The following is a 25,318-nucleotide window of genomic DNA, read 5'->3' on the forward strand; positions in this document are numbered from 1 at the left end:
ATGTATAAGGTATATATTTAGAAAACGTCCATCTTAAAACAAAACTTTGCGGATCACGTATGTACTTTAAATTCAAAAAACATTATTAGAAAGTTTCTTGTTGCTGTGAAACAATAACGAGGAAATTGACATTTGCTAATAGAAAGTTGCTGAACGAACTGTCGGATTAATAGTAGGGATAGCGAACGGGGCAATTGCCAAAGACCTCGAGCTTGCAAGGGGCACAAAGAAGAAACATGACCCTCCTTCGATAATTTCGTAAATGGGTCTGCCTAGCACCTCGCGTTAGATAAAGCCGCTACTGAGTATCGGCAGTGTTTTTCGACAGCAAAATGATAGCAGGGACGTCTGAATATAGGATCAGAAGTAGTGTCATTTTATGGTTACGTTAGAATACTTGAAAATGATGTTTTATTTGTTTGCAGGACTTGGCAGACAAACTCGGAGACGACAAAGGTATAACCGAACATCTGAAACTACCGATACAGAGAATCAACGACTACCAACTTCTACTTAAAGTAAGATTTTATTAAACTGCTATAATAGAGAATTATTATACGAATCATGTTTGAAACCATAACTAATGTTTTCTTTTTTTTTACAACACCATACAATTTTATAATTTCTATTGTCACGGCTGTATTGAGAATTAGCAAAATATTTTAATAACTAGTGAATACAATTTATTTTCAATCTGCATGGAAAATCTAATAAAAAACGAACTATAATTAGTACCTCACCAAAATGAGTTTCTAAAGCATTCAACTTTGCTTCCGTATAGTTATGACGTAAGGTTCTTATATCTAAATTATGAATAAACCTATGCTTTCTTTTCACTAGGAACTAGTTAAATACTCAAAACGCCTCGGCGAAGATTGTACCGACCTTCAAAAAGCCCTAGAACTCTTCCTCGGAGTTCCGAACCGCGCTACCGACAACAAGTTCCTCGCTAGCATCGAAGGGTACCGCGGGAACATCTACAAGCTAGGCCGGCTACTCACCCACGACTGGTTCACAGTCACTGACGCGGAGGGCAAGTCCAGCGAGAGATATCTCTTCTTGTTCAAAGCCAGGATCTTGGTCTGCAAAGTCAAGAGAGTGTCTGAAGACCGCTCTGTTTTTGTATTGAAGGATATTATCAGGGTACGTTTTAACTTCAGTATTTGTTGATACAGTAGGGTTTTTGCAGTTCCGTTAAGCTCTAAGACTTTTTTCATAATTAAAATCTCTTTGTGCGCTGGTCAGGATTAAAACAAATTTTTATTATGAAATATTATTCAAAACCGTTCCGTGTTCACCTCTAACAAACATCCACATATCAAAACATCTTCACAAACCTCCCTAACATTCATGTCCATTAATTACTACTCGCGTCGTATTACAGTACTCAAACTGCTTTATGTCTCGTGTTGACGCTTCATAACGGTTACTCAAACTGCCCATAAATTTGCCAAATTGCTCATTAATATACCATAATGAAAATGAACACAGTTAAAGTCGTTATGAAGTACAGACCTAACTAGTCAATCATTGCACTAAAAGGTTAACGGTTATGATCTTAATAGCAACTATAATTCATTAATGCGTTGCTGTGCAACCCAGTTTTACGTAGTATTTAAAGGTGTACTTAATTACAATAAAATTTGTGTGTCTATTCTTGTAATTACTGATATAAAAAACGTACTTCAAAGGATATATACCCTTCTTAAATAATTTCTCAACTGAGCTTATTCTTAATGAATCAAATTCTAAACTAAGGTTTTAGTTCTAAGCTATTAATTCACTGCATCAGTACAGGGCATAGATAATTTCATCCACGAAGACGCGCCTCACTACTTTCCAAAGCTACGATGGATAGCGTCGGTGAAAGTGCTTAGATCACTCCCTTTACCCCGCAACACTCCCGTTCAAAAAGTGGTGGAGTATGTCTTCGTGGCTAAAATGACCTATACTTATAACAGGGAATAAAACATCCAAAAAATTCCACCCATTCGTACAAAGTAATATGGTTTATTTCAGTTTCTAGTCTTTTACATCATCGACGCGACGCTTTGCCTGCATAACAACAGCCTACACTATTCTAAAAATTCACTCCCATTCATCAACAGCATGCGCCACGACCAATTCGATTTCAGTATCTAACTCCACAAATAGAGCCATTTGAAAAACCATCCATTTAGCTACTTGGACCCATTCCAAACATGTCTCAATTTACCGAATACGACATTTGACATTGTGAATGTACATTGATCTTGATGTCAATAGTTAAGCTATCAACAATGTTCTCAATCTTTTGAATTCGCTTCTTATTTGAGATGTCATGTTAAGTAACAGAATTTCATTTAGCATTTCAAAGAATAGTACAACTTACCCCAAACCATGTGCCTTTTACGATATTTTTAACTGAGGAAAGATATTTGACTGCATAAAATTTGAATTACCAAATAGTTTAGTTAATTTTTTATTCTATATTTAAAAATAAACCAGACAAGCGAGGAGGATACACTAATCAATCAATTTTAACGTGTATATTAATTTATCGCAGCTCCCAGACGTCGAAGTTAACGACCTCCCCAGTGAACCATTGAAGTTCGAGCTTCACCAAAATAGTTCAGTGGTCACTCTCGCTGCGCACAAGGAGCACGTTAAAACAGCTTGGCTATCTGAAATCAGACAATACGCCAGTGATCTTGGTAAGTTTTATGGCATTTCATTATTATTAAGCTTGTTTTAAGATTGCGCAATTTAATTTACTTGAATAGTGTACATGAATATAATATATATTTGACTTACAGTTGCTCTAGCAGAACACGCAGCAGATGATCTTCAGGTTCTACCACCACCAGAAGTAATTGAAGTTCAAGAGGAAAAAAAGAAAAAGAGGGAGTATACAGAGGAAACACAAGTTGAAGTAGGACAGGAGATTAAACGTACACGAGTTGATGAAATAGAAGTTGCACAAGTCGCGACTAGGGAGGAATCTTTACAACAATTAAAAGCTAAAAGAAAAGCGTCTCTTGAAGGTGCAATAGCTAAAAAGATTTCAAAATCTGAAGTCGTTGAAGTTTCGTCAATTAGTGAAGTTCGTGAAAGTGTTAGTACCGAAGTAAGAAGCAACGTCACATCTGATTTAGAAACTAAATCGTCTGTGACTGTAGGATCTTACGTTGCCGAGACAGGATCTGTTACATCACAGTCGGAAAGTCAGCAAACTGTTAAAGCGGCTACAACATCTGAAGTAACAGTAGAACAACAGTCTGTGCAATTATCTCAACAAACACCAGTAGAAGCAAAGGAGTCATTTCAGGTTTTAACTGCAGAAAGTATTGTAGAAGCTAAGCAAGAATTATCCGCAGAATACAAAAGTCAGGAATCAGTAGGAGGTGTATCTGTCACTGAACAGAAAACCGAAGAAAGCACCCAAAAGTCAGAAGTTGCTGTTGAACAAACAAAAACTACTGCACAAAGTTCGCAAGAGATAACATCTACAGAACAAAAATCTGAAGAGCTTGTTAAAGAGACCACAAGACAGAAATCACGGGTTGAAGAAAACACCCAACAAAATCTTCAACAAACTTCGACTGTTGAACAACAATCAGAAGAGTCATCTCAGGCCGTCACAACATCGTCAGAAACTCAACAAGTAACAGCTATTGAACAAACATCCGAAGTTATATCACAAAGTGCTAAAGCGTCTACGGAAAGTCAACAAGTAGTATCTGTTGAAGGACAACCGCAAACTCCTGTTCAAGAGACAGAAGTTAAACTAAAATCTGAAGAAGTAACTAATCCTGGAACCCAAGACGAAAAATTAACGTCCACAGAACTCGTCGCTCAACAAGTTGTAAAAACAACAACCGCTGAGGCAATCGCGGAAAGTGTTCAGAGACAACAATCAACACAAGAAAAAACTGAACAAGTTAAAACATCAGTTGAAACTACACAAGCCAGTGCAGTAGAAACGACTACAGTTACTCAGGAAACAGTTGAATTAACATCAACTGTTCTTGACCAAACTGTTGATCAGAAAAACGAAGCAGTTAAAGTAGCAGAGAGTGTTGTTGCAGAAAAAGTAGTAAGTTCCACTGGAAAAGCAGTCGCAGCAGAGGTTCAATCAAACGATCAAACTGTAACCGCTGAGGTAACTGGTGACGACGAGATGTCGAGGTATAGCCGCAGTTCGCGGGCAACCGGAGGTTAGTACACACACTATTAATAGGTATAAAAAATATATTAATGTTCATACGAGTTCATAGAGAAGTCACTTTTTTCTATAATTTTTAGAATACTCCAGCAGCAGTCGAAAACTCTCTAGTGGTGGTCGCTATGAATCATCATCAACTTATGATAGCACTGGATTGAGTTCTTATTCGCGACGCGAAAGCGGATCGCGTCTAGAAAGTTCTAGATATGAAGCTGGTGCATCTATTGAAGGCGGCGCATCTTCGCGCTATGAATCTAAGTACTCTAGCTCTTCTAAAATCGAGGGAGGATCTAAATATGGAATAGAGTCAAGCTATGAGAGCAGTAAGGTCGAAGGCTCTAAATATGGCCTAGAATACGATACAGGAAGTAAACGCGACAGTATCACCTCCAAGTATGGAAGAGAAACTGAAACTACCAGCAAACTTGACTCTATCGCGTCGAAGTACGGAATCGAATCTGATTCCACTAGCAAAATTGATAGCATTGCATCTAAATACGGCATCGAAACCGAAACCACCAGCAAAATTGATAGCATCGCATCTAAATATGGCATAGAAACCGAAACTACCAGCAAAATCGATAGCATCGCGTCAAAATATGGTAAAGAGTCGAAATACGAGGCTGAGGGTCGCTCTTCAAAATACAGCATCGAAGCCAGCTATGATGGCGACAAGGTCGAAGGAGTTGCATCTGCAGTAGAATCTAGGTATCAAAGTAAGAATGGCGCCACGTCAACTGAGACCCAGTACGCCAAGTCAGCAATCTCCAACGGCTCGATCAGCACCGGGGAATACGAGAGGACGTTCTCTCACACCGTGTCGCAGGATGGCAAGCCGGTGTTCTCCAAGACACTGGAAGGCCAGAACATCGAGCGTAAGTATACACAGGTAGAAGTAGACACGTAGAGTAGTCACAACTATAGTGCTTGTACATACGCTTGTAGACACTAACTGACACATACATTAATATAACGCTTATACCCTTACACAGTTTCTACATCTTAGAGTTCGTACGGTATGCTCCAGAAACACAAATTAAACGATAAAATTATATAATTTTGGCAAACCTTTATCAGTGGTGGCAGATGGAAATATTTTTATCAACACTAAAATTGCAACAAAAACACATTTTGTCACTTACCGTGCGGGCTCCCCATAACCAACATCTGAATCCCCAGCTGGTGAAAACGCGCTGTTCGAATGCGGGCTGTTTGACTCGTCGGAATCGGTCCACATAACATGGTTGAAGGACAACAAGCCGCTGACGGACCGGCTGATGGACCGCTGCTCCATCTCGCACGAGGCGGGCGTCCACCGACTGGAGCTCCAGCACTGCAGGGAGGACGACTCCGGTGTCTACACCGCAAGGGCTGAGAACGCCAAGGGAAACGCCCATTGCACGGCTCAGTTAGTCGTTCACGAGTGTGAGTCCACTGTTTCCTTCATTCTTTCACGTTTGGGAAAGATAGTTATAACGGCCTTAATTAATATTATAGTATTACATTGCTAGATACGTGCCTCTTCTACTACCGAGGAGGTTTAGGCCTTAGTCAACCTCGTGGGCAATATAGATTGGCAGACTTCACAATTACTTTCAAACTTCTTATGGTCAATTTTCAAACTGGTTATATTCTTAACAGTGATAAAAAATAATAATTACAGAGGTATTACTGTCCTTCCCAAACATTAACTATAATATATTAATTATTTCAGAAATAATTGTGATCATTCCAATTGTCCGTAAATGTGCATGACTCATCGCGATCATTGATTAAGACATCGTAAAGCGGATAACAATTAGAATAATACCTTATTACGTGCCGATAATTTTCCTGTATTTTGCACCTAAGTCTGCGCATGACACTATAATTAAAAACTAGCAACATTTACAGCTACAACCTGCTTAGTGCAGATGTGTTTGACCCCTTTCAGCATTCATTAGAAGAGATTATAATTATATATTCATATATTACAGGTTATTTGGATAAGGAAATAGAAAATGTACGAAATTGGAAACAGATTGGCTGGTTTTATAATTGTGATAAATTTTCCAGGCGGAGAGAGTAAAATCATAAACAATGTATAGTATTTTACTAATATTACGTTATTTATGTTTGTAGTGACCCCTGAAGAAAGAAAGGAAAGGAACGCTCTAAACGCGCCATACTTCTTAGTAGCGCTAAAAGATACTGAAATAATGGAAAATACCTACTTACGTTTCATGGTAAAAGTGAAGGGTACGCCTAATCCTGAAGTCAAGTTGTAAGTATTCATAATCTCCATTTATGTTATAATTACATTAAACATAAATATTTTCTAAAAGTAAAGCTTAATTTAACCTTGTCAATAGCGTTTAAAAATAGCCTCTAGAAACATCTAATAAATTATTAATTTTCCCTAAAAGTCTATATGCTTCTACAACATATTCTTCATTGTCTTTGAACTTAACTAACGTAATATTATTTATATCACCAGCTTTCGCGACGGTAAAGAGATCGTGACCACCTCGGACACGGACCGCATCTCCATCATCAGGACCCGCGCGGACAAGGGCTGCTACGAGCTGGTGATCGCGGACGTGGTGCCCGCCGACGCCGGCAAGTACTCCTGCCGCGCCATCAACATCTACGGCGACGTCACTTCAGAAGCCACTGTCTCTGTTGTTGGTAAGTGCTGTGGAATCATTACATCATCAGGGTGTTCAAGGGTTGCTGCGAACTGGTGATGGCCAAAGTGCTGAAATGTTTTTTGAAGTTTTGAAAAGTTATGTTGAAATACTAACCACGATACCAGTAAAATTCCTGATCCATTTTTTATACCAGAATCATCTAGTATAAAAATTAGTCATTTCATTTTTATATAAATGAATATCAAGTGCCTTACAATCAAGCCATTATATTTTAAAAAATAATCAGTATTATTACAATAGAACGCAACGCAAAAAGTATTCCAGCCATTGAAAGTCAAGTTTCTATCCATTTTTAGCTATAGTTATAAATAAACATTTAGCATGGCACTAAATAAGTTATCCTATAATGAATGGCACGAGACTCCTATAAATAGATTTGTACCACATTTTTATGCCGTTTGGACAGACTCCAGAGTTTGTTTATAGCTCCATCCGCCATCGGAATTAGACACTTGTTGACTCGCGTGACATTAATGTGCGAAATACACTTACTATTACGTAAATGATTTGGAGACGGGCAAGGGGTTTTATAGAGGAGAAATTATTAAAGTTAGATTTATTTATTTATTGCACCGAAAAAGCGAACAGTAATCCATACAACGGAAAATTACAAGCCTTAGGTGTCACCTTGGTTATAGATTCAAAACATGACATGCTTGAACACATATTATTATCTAATAGGAATTGATCATATTGTGTCGGAACACAGGTTGAAACAATTATAATTATTTAACTTATTAAAAATATAGTATATTTTTTGCAGATTTTTATGCAGAAATAAACAAACTGCACGATTTGAAAGAAAAAAAATTATAAACCTAAATGTTACTGAAAACTTTACTTTCTAATGTTGTCCGTTATCATCATCCTGAATCAATAAAAAAATATATAGATACGGTATATCTATAAATAAAAACTTTTGTGTTTTGAAGATGACAAGAACATTTTCGGAGAGCTTCTCCCAGGAGGTGAGGGCTTGTTGGCTAAAGGCGAGAAACCAACCTTCACCTGGAAACGGGATGGAGAACCTTTCGACCCTGAAGACAGATTTAAGGTGAGATAGTTATAAATATGTAAGAAAGTATAGATTTAATTTTTTTACTGTACAAAGTAGATAAGTAGCAGATAATGATTATCATTCTGTACTTTTTGTAATGTTCAGTTATAATTAGTTACAGTCTTTTCATTTTATTTATAGGTATTGCTCGGTGATGACGAGGACTCCTTGGCGCTGGTGTTCCAGCACGTGAAACCTGAAGACGCTGGACTGTATACGTGCGTCGCCAAGACTAGCACCGGCAACATCTCGTGCTCCGCTGAGCTTACTGTGCAAGGTATAAGGCAAACTCTTCCTAATCCTTATTCTCTTCTTTTAATATCTGCAACGCATCCTTGTATCATCCTTAATTGTGGGTTTTTATTTCGCAGTGGACGCAATTAACACTAATTCAACCACTTGCTCCTTAGCAGGCCTATGCCGGATAAAATCAATATGTTGACTTTGTTATTTGAATAGAAATCTTCCGAATTTCATTAACCCATTTATCAGTGGAATGTTTGCCGGCAAACATTCCGATGCTAAATGGGTTAAATCAAAAGAAAATCTCTGATCATTTCTAGAACCATATCTTTAATAACATTCCTTTCCAGGTGCTGTCCATGAGCTCCACCGCGAGCCAGAGAAGCCGACGCTGGTGATCGAACACCGTGAAGCTATCGTGGCCATGGGCGGGTCCGCCATGCTGGAACTGCAGTGCAAGGGCTACCCTAAGCCCAACATCGTGTTCAAACACGATGGGAAAGTCGTTGAGCCTGATACCAGGCATAAGTGAGTGTTGCACCTGCATTAAATACTCTCGATTTTTGATATGTAAAGATCCCTCATGTCTAAAATTTTAGAAGACCAAGCTTATTATTTAAGCTTGTTTAGATCCTGTTGACAGAGTCATTTTTAAGTTATAAAAGAATTTTCTAAAATACTATGTGGAATCGCACACTGTTTTACAATTCGTACATGATGGAAAAATAGGAGAATTTAATATCATAGGTTATCTCTACTAGTCAGCTTTATGGTTGATATAATTTTGACTACACCGTCAGACCTTGATAGAACTCTACTATAATGTCCACCAGGTTCTTGTACGAGGACGAGGAGAGCCTGTCGCTGGTTATAAAGAACGTGACGTCAGCAGACGCTGGCGAGTACCACGTAACCGCCTCCAACGACCTTGGCGAGGACACCAGCACGCTGCACCTGGTCATCAAACAACCACCAAAGATCAAGAAGAAGATTGAGAACCAGAGTTGTATGGTACGAGCATTTGAACTGCATTTTACGTATCTTTAAGATTTAAGGAAGTTTCTAAATTACCCTCAAATGGGGAGTTTCAATCCATCACACATCGTAATGCGACAAGTCTGCTTACATAAAAAACAGCAAGTATACAGTTGAAAAAAAAACAACAAAATGTTGAAATATATTATTCAATTCTATGAAGAATTAGTCACGTTGTATCAAATAGGACAATAAAATTACAAATTATTAATGTATAGTTTGTGTAACTTAACTTTGAAGGCACACACTAAATACGATATTTCATAATTTCTACCATTTCTCTAGGTGAGCTCCACCCATACAGTGACCGTTGAAGTGGAAGGCACCCCCTCCCCTGACGTCACTTTCTACAAAGACGGCGTCGAAATCAAGAGCTCCGAACGGATACTCATCGTTAAGGAATCCGAGGAGATATACAAGATAACAATCAAGGATGCCAAGCTTACGGACTCCGGATCTTATTCTGTGGTCGCTAAGTAAGTTAACAAAATATTTGAAATGTCAACTAATAAAAAATTTCGACTAATGAAAAAAGTTAATTCATCCACCACACTAGCTTAATGCGGGTCGGTAGAATATATTATATGCATTTGTAATTCTTTTTAAATGCCTATTCTTAGGTAAAATGTTTTCTCCAAATGATTGCCTTCTTTAATCTAGACAGAAATTTTACACATTTGCCAATTCTATATCTTTATTTACAAAGAAGGACAACTAATAATAACAAATAATTTCGGATGATATTACAAAATACAAACACACGAATTAAGAACCTCATTTTTATGTGACTGTGACGTGTCGGGCTAATTAAAGGTGTATTTTCTAATTCAGGAACGAGGTGAACCAATGCTCAGACTTCTGGCAGTGGCACGTGACGACCCCGCCCAAGGTGATCAAGAAGATGGGCGAGTCGAAGGTCTGCGAACAGAAGGAGACCGTCACCTTCAACATCGAGACGGAATCCGAGCCTGCACCCACTGTGAAATGGTAAGGATCTTAATTTATACCGTCAGACCAAAAACCAAGAGTTGGTTATAATCATTTTATTTTTAAATGAGACTCTTGTGATTCATGTTTATGAGTTAGTTTACATTTTAGAGTAGATTATTTTTAAATGAAACTAGTGGTTCATGTTTATGAGTTAGTTAACATTTTAGAGAAGATTATTTTTAAATGAGACTCTTGTGGTTCATGTTTATGAGTTAGTTAACATTTTAGAGAAGATTATTTTTAAATGAAACTCTAGTGGTTCATATTTATGAGTTAGTTAACATTTTAGAGAAGATTATTTTTAAATGAGACTCTTGGGGTCCATGTTCATGAGTTAGTTAACAATTTAGAAAAGATTATTTTTAAACGAGACTCTTGCGGTCCATGTTTATGAGTTAGTTAACAATTTAGAGTACATTATTTTTATATGATACTCGTATGGTTCATGGTAATGAGTTAGTTAACATTTTAGAGAAGATTATTTTTAAACGAGACTCTTGGGGTCCATGTTCATGAGTTAGTTAATAATTTAGAGAAGATTATTTTTAAACGAGACTCTTGCGGTCCATGTTTATGAGTTAGTTAACAATTTAGAGTACATTATTTTTATATGATACTCGTATGGTTCATGTTTATAAGTTAGTTAACATTTTAGAGTAGATTGTTTTTAAACGAGACTCCTGTGGTTCATGTTTATGCGAAAACGCTAGGATGATAGGTAACATTTTCTCAGTGTACGTTTGTATGAATAAAATTCTATTAGGCCTAGACACGCAGCCTATAAGGGCCATCCCAAGGCTTAATAAAGTTTGAGAAACAGTATTGCTAGATTTGTTTTCTATTGACAGTAAGTGTGGTTATTGTTATAACAGAAATATTTTGTTGCATTAATAACATATTCTCATGTTATGTTCAAATGCAGGTTCAAGAACAAGACGGAGTTGACGGAATCATCAACGATCAAGATCTCCTCGTCTGGGTCGGCTCACTCGCTTGTCATCACTTCAGCAGCACGAGCTGATGCTGGAGAATACTCCTGTGAGGTAATTTTATCATTTTTGATTTATTTATTTCCTTTTTTTTTCTCAAAAGTATAGAGACCCTAAATATATATTAAATAAAAACGTGCCTACCCTGTATCTCTGTCTTTAAGTTATTGTTTTTAAGTTATACATAATAATTACAATCCGTTATTTTTCTTTCTTGCTATTACTATTTTTTTTTCGCTAATAGAAGGTACATTACCCCTATGTGCTATAAGCCACTTTTATCCTGGATTTTTAACACGCGGGTGGAGCCGCGAGCAAAATTTAGTATTTCATATATTAATATAGAATAAACACTTGTGTCCGTCCAGGTGCGTAACGTGCACGGCTCGGCGTCGGACTCGTGCGTGCTGCACGTGCGCAGCGCGCCCACCTTCACGCAGCGGCTCCAGGACCAGCTCGCCAGCGCCGGCGACACGCACGTCGAGTTCAGCGTCGCCGTCGACGCATACCCGGAGCCCAGCGTCAAGTGGTAGGTCCACCATTATACTTCACGCAGCGGCTCCAGGACCAGCTCGCCAGCGCCGGCGACACGCACGTCGAGTTCAGCGTCGCCGTCGACGCATACCCGGAGCCCAGCGTCAAGTGGTAGGTCCACCATTATACTTCACGCAGCGGCTCCAGGACCAGCTCGCCAGCGCCGGCGACACGCACGTCGAGTTCAGCGTCGCCGTCGACGCATACCCGGAGCCCAGCGTCAAGTGGTAGGTCCACCATTATACTTCACGCAGCGGCTCCAGGACCAGCTCGCCAGCGCCGGCGACACGCACGTCGAGTTCAGCGTCGCCGTCGACGCATACCCGGAGCCCAGCGTCAAGTGGTAGGTCCACCATTATACTTCACGCAGCGGCTCCAGGACCAGCTCGCCAGCGCCGGCGACACGCACGTCGAGTTCAGCGTCGCCGTCGACGCATACCCGGAGCCCAGCGTCAAGTGGTAGGTCCACCATTATACTTCACGCAGCGGCTCCAGGACCAGCTCGCCAGCGCCGGCGACACGCACGTCGAGTTCAGCGTCGCCGTCGACGCATACCCGGAGCCCAGCGTCAAGTGGTAGGTCCACCATTATACTTCACGCAGCGGCTCCAGGACCAGCTCGCCAGCGCCGGCGACACGCACGTCGAGTTCAGCGTCGCCGTCGACGCATACCCGGAGCCCAGCGTCAAGTGGTAGGTCCACCATTATACTTCACGCAGCGGCTCCAGGACCAGCTCGCCAGCGCCGGCGACACGCACGTCGAGTTCAGCGTCGCCGTCGACGCATACCCGGAGCCCAGCGTCAAGTGGTAGGTCCACCATTATACTTCACGCAGCGGCTCCAGGACCAGCTCGCCAGCGCCGGCGACACGCACGTCGAGTTCAGCGTCGCCGTCGACGCATACCCGGAGCCCAGCGTCAAGTGGTAGGTCCACCATTATACTTCACGCAGCGGCTCCAGGACCAGCTCGCCAGCGCCGGCGACACGCACGTCGAGTTCAGCGTCGCCGTCGACGCATACCCGGAGCCCAGCGTCAAGTGGTAGGTCCACCATTATACTTCACGCAGCGGCTCCAGGACCAGCTCGCCAGCGCCGGCGACACGCACGTCGAGTTCAGCGTCGCCGTCGACGCATACCCGGAGCCCAGCGTCAAGTGGTAGGTCCACCATTATACTTCACGCAGCGGCTCCAGGACCAGCTCGCCAGCGCCGGCGACACGCACGTCGAGTTCAGCGTCGCCGTCGACGCATACCCGGAGCCCAGCGTCAAGTGGTAGGTCCACCATTATACTTCACGCAGCGGCTCCAGGACCAGCTCGCCAGCGCCGGCGACACGCACGTCGAGTTCAGCGTCGCCGTCGACGCATACCCGGAGCCCAGCGTCAAGTGGTAGGTCCACCATTATACTTCACGCAGCGGCTCCAGGACCAATTATGGACAAAATGATGGACATCGACAGATTGCTACCAAAGTTTTACATCTCGTAAATTCTGAATATTGTTCTTATTTCTAAATAGACTTAAAATTCCAGACTTAAAACCAGCAATTATAAAAATAAATTCGACAAAAAATTCTAATCCGTTTTTTAATCGCTCACGATTTAAATATTTTAAACGCTGCAAAACTATAATTTATAATAAACTCCAGGTACCTCGGCGACGTGGAGATCACGGAAAAGAAATCTGTGTTTACTCGCGTGGACTCGGGCAACAGTCACAAGCTGATCCTGAAGGAAGTCTCCGCGGAGTACTCCGGCCAGTACTCGTGCAAGGTCTCCAACGAACTCGGCGAGGACAGCTGCCAGGCCACGTTTACCGTCAACAGTGAGTTTGCGAAATTTCCACTAGCTCGAACTGGTTCAAAACTTTGTTTAAGGAATGAAAAGTGGTACATCGAAGAGAAAAATTGTACAAGTCCACTCTATATAGTTTATGCAATGACTACGTTCCAGAAAGTATTAATACTCTATACAAATCAATGTGCAAGTTTCTGGGGCCTTATTCTCTATCCCGCACGTTATTTTGACAGTGTGTAACAAGCACGTGACACAACGCATCATGTTCAGGACTATAGAAATTTGGCTTACAGAATACCATTCCACACACATTTCTCGAAGATAACATGACACGGCCGCGTTGCGCGTTCACACTATCATACAGAATAAGGGCCCTGAATATTTATATAAACATATCCAACTAATAAGCCCTTGCCTTCTACTGATTCAAAGCGATCGTTAAAACATCTTAAAACAAGAAAGTAACTGTAATTCTCATAACAAATAAACTCCTTTTATAGGGAAACCGCGTTTCACCAAAAGCTTGGTGGACATGACCGTTGATGCTGGCCAGACCCTCAAGCTGGACGTGGAGGTTGAAGGATGTCCCGAGCCTAAGGTCAAGTGGTTCAAGGATGGCAAAGAAGTCACTACAGATGCTAGGATCAGGATAGAAAGAGATACAAAGAGGTAATGTTCTGACACAATACTTCTTTAAGTAATATCACGCCTATATTTATAATTTTCCCAGGTAAAAAATGCATATACATATTTTATATGGGAGAGTTCCAAAAACTAAATTGCGTAACAAATTTTATGAATACCAACTTTATTCCAACAGATTGGAGAACTATCACCTTACAGTAACTCTGGTGAAGGAGGAAGATGGAGGAGAGTACGAGGTCAGGGCTGAAAATGAGATGGGTAGCGTCTCCTCTAAGAGTACTGTCACCGTCCACAGTGAGTATAATTCTGCTAGATTACGTGTAGGATAGCAGACAGGAATAAGAGGCGGAAACAATATTTCAAAGGCAAAATAGTATTAATAATTATCTTGTCAAAGATCGAATTTTATATAGGGTACAAACAGCTCCAGCATATACACACCCACACACACGACACACAACACACGCACACACACTCGCACACAAATGGTAAGAAACTAGCAATATCGATGCGTCACCATTGACAACACTGTCACACAGCTGGACAAGATGGCGGTAATTGGTGAAGTAGTAGTTTGAATTAACATAGTATTTGGTTCCTAGATTACTACTAAGCACGAATTAGTTTTTTTTTGTGGTGTCCTTAGATGCCAATTTTGACAATTTGGTAGACTTACAGTGTAATGAAGCATTCCAAAAACTGAATGCTGTATTTAATAACTCACAAACGTGCATCGAACCCACGTTACCCCGCACATTTCCATTCCATTGTGACGTATTTAATACATGACCCCATTTATAATAACTATTGTTTTTGTTATCATTTTGTTGTTGTTGTTTAATAGCGAGAGAAGTACATACGAGAATCAGCAAGGAAGAAATTGAAAGTGAACTTGATACGGCCAAAAAACCAGTGGAGAATGATGTGGATGTAGTAGAAAAACAAAAAGCGAAGAAGGCTAAAGCCGAAGTTATAGAAGAAAAATCTATATGGGATGACGACGAAGAAGCTGCATCTAAGAAAAAAGTCGTTGACGAAGTTGATAAACCTAATTCATATAAAGCACAGAAATCGGTCACTGAACCAGAGGAAGCCGAAGAAAAGTCTTTCTGGGACGATGTACAAGATGATGAAAAAGCAAGGAAACCCAAGATAGAAGAAGTTGAAAAACCTGAAAACAAAAAAGCAAGAAAATCTATATCTGAACCTGAGGTAATAGAAGAGAAGTCTCTCTGGGATGACGACAATAAGGATGAGAAATCTAAGAAACCTATAATAGAAGAAGTGGAACCTAAGGAAACCACCAAAGCAAAGAAATCGGCCACCAAGCCTGAAATGGCCGAAGAAAAATCATTTTGGGACGATGCTGATGATGACATAAAAGTAAAAAAGCATGAAGTTGAGGATGTCGAAGGTCCTAAGAGTGACAAAGGGAAAAAGTCTGCAACTCAACTTGAAAAGGCAGAAGAAAAGTCATTTTGGGACGATGCTGATGATGACGCAAAAGTGAAAAAGCATAAAGTTGAGGATATCGAAGGTCCTAAGAGTGACAAAGGGAAAAAATCTGTAACTAAACCGGAAGAGGCAGAAGAAAAGTCATTTTGGGATGAAAATCATAACGAGAAAGACAAGAAACCGGTAATTGAGGAAATAGTAACGGAAAAGAAAGTTGCCGATAAAGGTGTTACAAAACCAGAAACAATTGAAGAAGTTCCAATTGATGAAGAATTGAAATCTTCCAAACGTAAATCGATCAAAAAGGACTCTGTTACAGAAGGACCTTTAAGTGCAGATATTGAAGGTATAAAAATGCTTCGCGCTTCATATCAACTTAGCGACAGCTTAGTATGCGAGAATCTCACATTTTCGCGCTCATTTGTTGCATGCTTTTAACCCGTGTTCTTAACATGCCCGTGTGATTTGTTATGTTTAGGACGAGTTTTCGAAACAGTTACGACGTTCAAGACAGGTGACGACGGGTCTATAGTAATGTCCAAAGTAAGCAGTTCTCGGTCTCATGGCGCTATAATTACAGGTCAGTATAATGCTTCCTACCACCTCTACCCAGTTCTAATATCATTTAGATTCTCATCCTAACTTTTCATCCGACAACATTGCTTAATACCTTCTCGTTTTAATAATGCAATTCATCAAAATGCATGTGTAACTGGATCTTCAATATATATTGTTACGAAAAATCATTATAATACTATTTTAACTGTTAGGTCCAGCCGAAACGCGCACTTTACACAAAATGACATCAACCTCCGTCTATTACGATGATGATGACGAATTTGATGGTAGAAAGCTAATCAAACCTAACAAACCACATACAACTTCCTTAGAAGTTGAAGAAATTGCCACTCACAGCTATATTTTATCTGAATTGGGCCACTTTACCATACCCGATTATATTAGGCGAGGCACATATGGAATTATTGAAGAACCACAAACTGATTCCGATGCTGAAAGCACGAAGGGCACTAGAACTTTAGCAAATAGGGCGGTTTCAATTTTGTCGTTATCGGAAGATGACTTGAGTTGGCAAAATGAATCCCTATCTCGGGAAATTTCCATCGAAGATCTTTCGAAAACTATATTTGAAATTGACGAGACAAGAAAGGTGTTCAGCAAGGACTCCTACGTACGGTCATCTTCATTCAAGGAAGACTATTTCAATGATGAAGGCGACGAAGAATCTGTAGTACTTAAGGAAAAATCTGAAAAAATATTCGAAAACGATATCACAGAGAAACTCATTCACATTTCAAAAGAATTTGATGAAAATGAATACAAAAATACTAAAAGCAACGTAGACGGTGTCAAGAATAGGATTATAGAAGAGTTTGTTCTTGCACCTGAGAAAAAATTAGATAGTATAACGAAAGATATTCATGAAACTAGTGTAGAAAGAAAGAGAAAGGGCGAAACAAAACTATTTAGTGTAGAAGAAGAGGAGGACGACGAAGTGGAAGCGTTACTGAGACGAAGCCAGAGGCAAAGGAGCATATTAGACGATATACTGAATCAGGAAGATGAAAAAGGTAATTGTCCAAAAAAACATAAAATATTTGAGACGGGGGTCGTGACGCGATGAAAAGGCTGGCATTTGATGATGTAACGCTACGCAATGTCGCGGGAGAATAACATATTTGTTCGCTTAAAGTCCGAAATTGAAATAGCTAATACCACCATAACGATCTGTCGTTTTAGACTCTTCTTAAAAAAACATTAATCTTTACTTCCAACTAAGCACCATATGAGACACTAAAATGACAGATCATTAGAATCACCCGTTAATATTTATACCATGTACTCGACTAATGGCTATCGTATGTTTGTTTTAGAACGCATGCGTAATAACATTCCCTTCTGGCATACTAATATTTGGAGGTCGTTGCGGAAAAAGTATTAAGTCTTTGCTGGCATCAGTATCATCATCAAGGTAATTCTTTATGATATTTAAAGTAATGCTTGCACGGACACGCTTTAAAGCACAATTGAAATACACACAACAAAGGTATGTATTATACACTTTTTACACACACAACACAGAGATCTGCAGTTTACGGCACAAAAACTCGTAAGTACATAACACACGACAACATTGATTCCAGTAACAAACGCTGTATATACTGCAACACTATTGGGTATTTATATATGTACATATTCTTTTCTTTCGTAGGTGCTTCTATTCTAGCTTTGGTTGAAGGTTTCGTTGGAAATTCTTGTGATGTTCTTTATGTATATAGCATTATGTGCTATAATTGATTATATCTTTGTAAGGTCTATGTAGTATTAAAGACGAATATCTACTTTATTAAAAAATATTTTCACATTGTAGATTTTGAGCCACATCTTTATTCATTCTCTTAAAGGATTCCCATTTCCAATGCTCTTCTACAGTGAAACATATAAAAAAAATATTGTGGTATGGAAAATCTAAATATAATTATTTCTTATTTTTCATCTTTGAATCTTCTTAACCCCACTACTCATTAACAGATTTTAACTCATAATTCTACTTGCAGCACCCCCCACCCTCAAAGAAAGTTCGCTGAAGGACGGTCATGTGTACGAGTCGCTTCCCCTAGTTTACACTGTCCAGGCTTCTGGCACGCCGAAGCCGACGGTCCGCTGGCTTCACGACGGCAAGGAGGTGAAGTCCAACGCGAGGATCCACGTCACCAATGACGGAGATGTTTACAAACTGGAGATTGATAAGGTGGATCTGAAGGATGCCGGTCAATGGCAAGTCGAGATCGGTAATGATCTTGGCAAGAATGTGTTGAAGGCTGAGCTGTCTGTTTCACGTGAGTATAAAGATGCTTTAGTTTTTAAACGCGTACTTTTTAGATTTCTAAATTTGACTGATCATTCTATTTTTAATAGTTAAATTGTATTATTTATCACTATTTTCTATGTTTATTATAATTCTGTATGGTGACTAAGATATAGAGATAAGATAAGAGATAAAGCTTAATGTTTGTAAATATTCCCTTTATAAACATGAGAGGGGATTTCGTTTTATTTTATATTTCAACAGTTTGTTATTGAAATAAATGTTGGCAAATTCTCGATTTAATTTCAATTAGGGCATACGTTTAAGGAAGGCAATCTAGACTTAATATAATTTAGTGCTTCAGTATTATTATTTAATGACTGTGTTCCGTATTAACTCTTTTGGTAAAAGAAATAAAAATAAATAGCGTACCAAACTATCCGTCCTGTACAGCGGAGAGCGAGCTGCGCAAGCCGAAGTTCACGCAGCCGCTGGAGGCGCAGCGCGTGCTGCAGCGCGAGCCCGTGCAGCTGCGCGCGGTGTGCACGGCCGACCCGCAGCCGCACGTGGCCTGGCTCCTCAACGGCGCCGAGCTCACCCCCGACGCCACCATACTCACCTCCGCCGAGACCAAGGACATCGAACACGGACTCAAAGAGTGCACCTTCACGCTGCAGATACCTACTGGTCAGAACGAGCATCATAGAATCCAAATCAGTAGCGTTTGACACAAAAAATACCTTTAAATACAGGACTAGAGCTAACTTTTGCATATAAGAACAATTAAGTCTAAAAACAAAGGAAATTCAATTAAAAAAAATATTTAAAAGAAATCTTGTTAGAAATGTAGTCAATGATGTGAATAGGCACACGCAAAAGAAAGAAACTATTCCTAAATAAAATTTTGAATTCTTGAGTTCCCTAAACACCAATAATTACATTTTGCTTACTGATAAGTAACTCATGGCCGATTTCTTAATACTAACCTTTGCAGGGCGTCACGCCGACACCGGTGAGTACACGATCCAGGCTAAGAACAAGTACGGTGTGGGCGAGAGCTCCGCGCGACTCGACATCCTGCTGCGGCCCGAGATCGAGGGCTTGAAGGACGTCACTGCTGTGCCTTATGAAGAGACCACCTTCATCGCCAATGTCCGTGCCAACCCTATCGCTGAGATTCAATGGTGAGCAATAATATCTGGGTATCTGAGTACAATAATACTGGGTATCTGGTCTATCTGGGTACTCCAGTCGCCATTAGGTGCAGTGGGGTAACTTCGATCAACATGGTTAAATAGATCGATTGTTATTTCAAGATTATCATTTCAAAATTATTGTTTACGACCTTATTAAAATTTTACTCTGTTTGGTTTTGAATTGAGTTAGTCCCAAGCGGAATTCCAGAATTTATTTTCTAATATCAAATATTGACTAAAGTCACATAGACCGAGTGAAGTAATCATCTTCAAACCAAGATTCCCAGCCTAACAGTGTATTATTGTTTACAGGAGTAAAGACGGCTATGTGATCAAGCCGACGGCTCACTACGAGATCATCGAAGATAAGGCCGCGGAGAAGTATCAGCTGATAGTGAAGAAAGTCGGTGTCGATGACGCAGGAGTCTACACGCTGACGGCCAAGAACGAGGTCGGAGAGACCTCACAGCAAGCCAAGCTTACCGTGCATAGTAAGTCAGAGTTTGTAGTGAAGTTAGAAAAAAGAATGAACAAGAATTTGGGGATTTTGAAGATTTAAGTGTAGAAAAATAATTGATTTATTCACACTATTGTCTATCCATTATAATGAGTCTTACTTTTCGTATGTAGACATGTAAAAGTTTTAAAAGTTATAAATTGTTTGTGATCTACTTTTATAGCAGACTTATGCACCAATGAGTCGGATCACATAAATTCACACTTAGTATTACATTGAAAAGCTAAAAGAAATTTTCCCTTACAGCCGGTGACCCAGTGTTCACAAAACCGCTACAAAAGCAAACCGTGAAAGACTACGACGACTGTACCCTGAAGGTGCGCTGCGACGGCGAGCCCAAGCCCGAGGTCCACTGGTACCTCAACGGCAAGGAGATCTCCTCCGACGAACGACGCACCATCACCACGCAGGTCGGAGGGCAGGTAGACAGCGAGCTGGAGATCAAACATTTCAACGCTAGTGATGCTGGCAAGGTTAGTGATGTCATACGTATCTTAGAGTATCCATCCTTTCTCTTTTATTTATTTATGTCACAACGTGACCAATCATGAGGTTTTTTTATAACTTAATACAAATAAACAGATAGAAAGTTACTCCATGGTATCTGGGGATTATGGTCAATGAACGTATGCAGTATCGTAGTATAGGGTAGAGTATAGTAGACATATTAGTGATACAGGAAAGAACACCGAACTGTGAGACTAAATTGTCACAATTAAAATTTTAGAACCGGCTTGATTCTTTTGTACCTTTCCGTTCCCGTCGCCTATGATATTTAACAATGCCAGGAGATCTCTTGGCCATCTACTAAAGTAATAAAATGATGTATATTTTGTTTACCACACAGTACAAGGTCCGCGCAGTGAACTTGGCCGGCGAGGCGGAGTGCGAGGCGCCGGTGTCGCTGGCGCAGGCGGCGCCGGGCTTCACGCACAAGCTCGAGCGGCAGAAGGACGTGGACGAGGGCGAGCCGCTCGAACTCAAGGCCAAGGTCGACGGCAGCCCCATACCCACTGCCAAATGGTGACTACAATATTCAATAATGACGAATCAATTGCTGGTTGTAAGATACTTGTGTCCGCCTGAATAGCGACCACCGTACACAAGCTTCCCGCCATAGTGGTATACTTTAGTATGTCCCTTTCCGGGCTCTGCCGGTTATCCAGTTTTAAACAGGCCAGCAATATTATGTCAACTGGTAGACACTCTATCTGGACTACATTTTACTTACCATCAGGCGCGTGGCGCGCACGTCACTTTTTCATGCCCATATAAAATTATATTATACACCCTGTATAAGCGGAATATGTCCCCCAGGTACAAGGACGGCGCGCCGCTGTCGCCCGAGGACGCGCGCGTGCAGCAAGTGTCGCTGCCGGACGGCACGGTGAAGCTGAGCATCGAGCGCGTGACGCCGGCCGACTGCGGCGCCTACAAGCTCGTCATCTCCAACCCGCACGGCGACCACTCCGCACTCTGTGCTGTTGCTGTTAACCGTTAGTATATAACCATTTCATATTAAGTTTACTCTCAACCGTTATGGGACACAGTAATTGTCATCGAGTTATAAGTAATTGTACTGTTTGATTTTTTCGAATGCATAAAATACAACATCCTGTATATATGACGTGAATTTAAAAATATACCGCATTACTATTCTTTCTTCGGTAGAAAATAAATAATTTGTTGAGTAACTATTGCAATTAACCTTATAGCTACTCCGAGGAAACCATCGTTCAGCCAAGAGTTGGAAGACGTGAAAGCTGTCGTCGGAAAGCCTTTGAAACTCGAAGCTAGGGTTATGGCATTCCCTGCGCCTGAAGTCAAATGGTTCAAGGATGGTGAGTTGAAAAACCTAATAAAAATTGGTTATGATTATCAAAATTTATGGTAAATAAGTAAAAAATAATTGACCTTATAAAATCTATGCAGTTTGATAAGCTGTTATGACCTCATCTATAAATAACCAATTTAGACCGAAAACGATTAAAGACTTAGTTGTCAAATAATAATACCTATGTTATTTGTAATAGAGTCGTTTTAATGTGTGCAGGTCTGCCGGTCCGTCCGTCGCAAGCCATAAACTTCATCAACCAGCCGGGCGGTATAATCGGCCTCAGCATCGACAGCTGCAAGCCCGAAGACGCCGGCGTCTACTCGCTTACAGTCACCAACAAACTCGGCGAGGTAAGTATTTTATAGATTTGTCTTCTGAAAAATAATTCATTAGCTTTTGCTCGCAGTTCCGCTGTTTCATTAGTTTTCGCTCGTCCGCGTTAAAAAAAAATGTTAGAATTCAAGATTTCAGAACGGAAAATAGAATATTTTAAACACGTGTTTAAGTTTTGTTTTTATTGTAGTTAATTTTCTAAAATTGATTTTATCCTAGTCACAAATAAAATCAGAAAATCTCCCCACCTCGTCTGTCACTCTGCTCTCGAATTGTATAGATAAATAAATTTATATTTAATTTTCATAGGTTGCCTCTAAGGCCAATGTGGAAGTGACGCAAAAGGAACGCAAGCCCGCCTTTATCGCTGAACTGCATCCCACGAAAGTCATCGAAGGATTCCCCGTCAAGATGGAAGTCAAAGTTCTCGGACACCCTCCGCCTACCATCAAATGGTAAGACAATCTTATAAAAGCTACTCGGCACGCACCAAATAATATTCTTACATTTTAACCGATTTAGATAAAGATTTTATTATAATAACTTTGATATGTCGACTCAATCAATTTTATTCAACGTCCTAACATTGATTTGACGATTAAATTATAAAATATCTGCTTTTCCAGGACTCACAACGGCAAAGAGATAGTCCCGGACGGCACCCGTGTACGTGTAGTGTCCCAACCCGATGGATCCCACGCGCTGCTCATCGACAAGGCGACGCCTGCTGACGCTGGACAATATGGAGTGATCGCTACAAACGACCAGGGCGAGATGGCCAGCAATGCTGAACTTAAAGTTGCCAGTGAGTATACAGTTCTAGACTTGACAACGGAGAGATAGTCCTGAATTGATTCCGTGACTTTGTAGTATCGTATTGGCAATTTACCACACGAATCATGAGTGCTACATACAAGTGAAAGGAAATGTGCAAATTTAGATGGTCACCCCATTTATAAAATCCTAGGGTACCACGCCGCGTTTTGGGTTCTGTTTATCAAGCCCGTCGAAACTCTATGCGCTGAGGCACCTCTGAAAATTTATTTGTTCTTTAAATACATACAGATTATGGTATATATCACAATGTAGCAGGAACAAAACCTCTCTAAAACCTTAAACCCCCAGGCCGTCAAGATGACTCGTCTCCACAAGAGCGTCCCCAGTTCATCCACGGCCTGCGCGACATCACGGCCGAGGAGGGACAGCCCTTGTCGGTGACGGCGCCCTTCGTGGGCAACCCTGTGCCTGAAGTCACGTGGACTAAGGACGGACAGCCCCTCAAGCCTAATGAGAAGATACTGCTCACTTGCGATGGAAAGAGGGTAACATATCTTGCTCATGTTGTAACTAAAATTAATACGAAACATTTTTTTTTTGTAATCTTTAAATGTGGCACAAAAGATTATACTTCACAAAACCGGCAATATAATTTTTATAACCTTGTGTTTTAAGATCGTCCCAAAAAGTCGATATTTTTCAATGTCGATATTCTTTGTGTTTTTATCGATACTAATATTCGACGTAGAATTGTAATGCTTCACCTAAGTAATATGTTTCCAGGTGGGTCTAGAGATAAACCCGGTAGAGATGCCCGACGCAGGCGTGTACGGCGTGAAGCTCGTGAACCCGCTGGGCGAGGACTCGTCTGAAGGCAAGATCAACGTACGCAAGGTCTACCAACCGCCTACATTCGCGCAGAAGTTCACTGATCTGCAACAGGTATTGTGACTTATGTTAATGAATATTTATAAATGCCAAAAGATATATGGTGCAGGATTATGTGTTCGTCGAAATTCATAATATGCTCCAATACTGAATTATTGACAACTCTTATACCAAATACTTTCTTTCCGACAGTTATATTATGGCTGGATATTTTTATTGTAATCTATGTTGCCACATGAGATCTTTGTCCTGGTTTTTGCACATTGCATGGCAGATGTCAAGAATTAATCTTACTAGTTATTTATTGGCTATCAAAATCTAATTCGAAAAATTCATTGATCCCCAGCTCCCGACATTCGACGCGAAGTTCCCAGCTCGTGTATTCGGTATCCCAGCACCTGAGATCTCGTGGTACAAGAATGGTCAGCTCCTCCGACCCTCGGAGAAGTACAGCATCAAGCGCGACGGTGACGCGGCGTGCCTGTACGTGCGGGACCTCGTGGCCGCCGACGCGGGCGCGTACAAGTGCGTCGCCAAGAACAGGGAGGGCGCGGCCGAGTGCGAGGCCAACTTGGAAGTCGTTGATAAGATGTGAGTGCAGTTGTTTTCATTGTCATACTTAACTTGATGTTGATGAGGATTTCTAGCGGTAAGCACCAGTGTGTATGCACTGATGTGTTACGGTTTGAAGGACATAATAGCCAAAATGATATCTCTTGGTGACAGGCGCAGTAGAGTGCCACGCGGTACTAAGTAATTTTACAGTTATGTATGCTTTTGCTATTTTTTATGGGTGATCATTCAAATGCAATAAAAAAAGTTGGTATCAATATTTTGAAAACTTGTTGCCAGTTTTAGTTACTAAAATTCTTTAGAACTACACATACATGTCTTGATTATGATTTTTTATATAAATATGTTCATTACACAGCGCCCGCAAGCAAAAGGTGGAGCCGCCGTCATTCCTGAAGAAGATCGGCGATCTGGAGGTGTTCCGCGGTATGAGCGCCAAGTTCACGGCCTGCGCCACCGGCACGCCGGAGCCCGACGTGGAGTGGTTCCACAACGACGTGAAGCTGTTCCCCTGCGAGCGCATCCGCATGGACAAGGAGTCCACCGGCCTGCTGCGCCTCACCATCAGCGGCGTCGACGTCAGCGACACCGGCGCCTACCGCTGCAGGATCTACAACCCGCACGGAGAGGACTCCTGCACCGCACAGCTTACTTATGATAGTGAGTTCACAAAATATACACGTAATATAAATATGTAAACATGAGCCTGTAGTTACAAAAGGGTAGGTAAAACCA

General features: G+C 40.8%; 2 protein-coding genes across 4 annotated transcripts in view; both read left to right on the forward strand.

Moving 5' to 3' along the window:
• Positions 1-9,709, forward strand: LOC119190562 (obscurin-like). The gene is made up of 13 exons (XM_037442755.1): positions 1-9; positions 426-518; positions 841-1,143; positions 2,546-2,693; positions 2,796-4,196; positions 4,285-5,079; positions 6,326-6,467; positions 6,681-6,871; positions 7,827-7,948; positions 8,093-8,228; positions 8,545-8,722; positions 9,028-9,205; positions 9,515-9,709. Exons 1-13 carry the CDS (start codon positions 1-3, stop codon positions 9,707-9,709), a joined length of 3,891 nt encoding a protein of 1,296 aa, XP_037298652.1.
• LOC115440808 (obscurin) overlaps positions 9,575-25,318 on the forward strand; it is a 24,891-nt gene continuing 9,147 nt past the window's right edge. The window contains exons 1-24 of one of the 3 annotated variants that reach the window (XM_037442837.1): positions 9,575-9,705; positions 10,061-10,216; positions 11,142-11,262; positions 11,577-11,737; positions 13,388-13,563; positions 14,036-14,204; positions 14,356-14,474; positions 15,025-15,981; positions 16,114-16,215; positions 18,212-18,493; positions 18,916-19,149; positions 19,457-19,646; positions 19,971-20,149; positions 20,422-20,648; positions 21,023-21,198; positions 21,493-21,671; positions 21,891-22,016; positions 22,229-22,362; positions 22,655-22,800; positions 22,972-23,150; positions 23,471-23,667; positions 23,906-24,064; positions 24,357-24,601; positions 24,942-25,243. In XM_037442837.1, coding sequence (XP_037298734.1) covers positions 10,131-10,216; positions 11,142-11,262; positions 11,577-11,737; positions 13,388-13,563; positions 14,036-14,204; positions 14,356-14,474; positions 15,025-15,981; positions 16,114-16,215; positions 18,212-18,493; positions 18,916-19,149; positions 19,457-19,646; positions 19,971-20,149; positions 20,422-20,648; positions 21,023-21,198; positions 21,493-21,671; positions 21,891-22,016; positions 22,229-22,362; positions 22,655-22,800; positions 22,972-23,150; positions 23,471-23,667; positions 23,906-24,064; positions 24,357-24,601; positions 24,942-25,243 — 4,846 coding nt within the window. In that variant the 5' untranslated portion in view covers positions 9,575-9,705; positions 10,061-10,130. The remainder of the gene's footprint in view (positions 9,706-10,060; positions 10,217-11,141; positions 11,263-11,576; positions 11,738-13,387; positions 13,564-14,035; positions 14,205-14,355; positions 14,475-15,024; positions 15,982-16,113; positions 16,216-18,211; positions 18,494-18,915; positions 19,150-19,456; positions 19,647-19,970; positions 20,150-20,421; positions 20,649-21,022; positions 21,199-21,492; positions 21,672-21,890; positions 22,017-22,228; positions 22,363-22,654; positions 22,801-22,971; positions 23,151-23,470; positions 23,668-23,905; positions 24,065-24,356; positions 24,602-24,941; positions 25,244-25,318) is intronic. The other 2 variants (XM_037442839.1, XM_037442840.1) reach the window with 2 other exon arrangements.

Source organism: Manduca sexta, chromosome 25 (genome assembly GCF_014839805.1).
Source record: "Manduca sexta isolate Smith_Timp_Sample1 chromosome 25, JHU_Msex_v1.0, whole genome shotgun sequence".
Lineage (NCBI taxonomy): Eukaryota > Metazoa > Arthropoda > Insecta > Lepidoptera > Sphingidae > Manduca > Manduca sexta.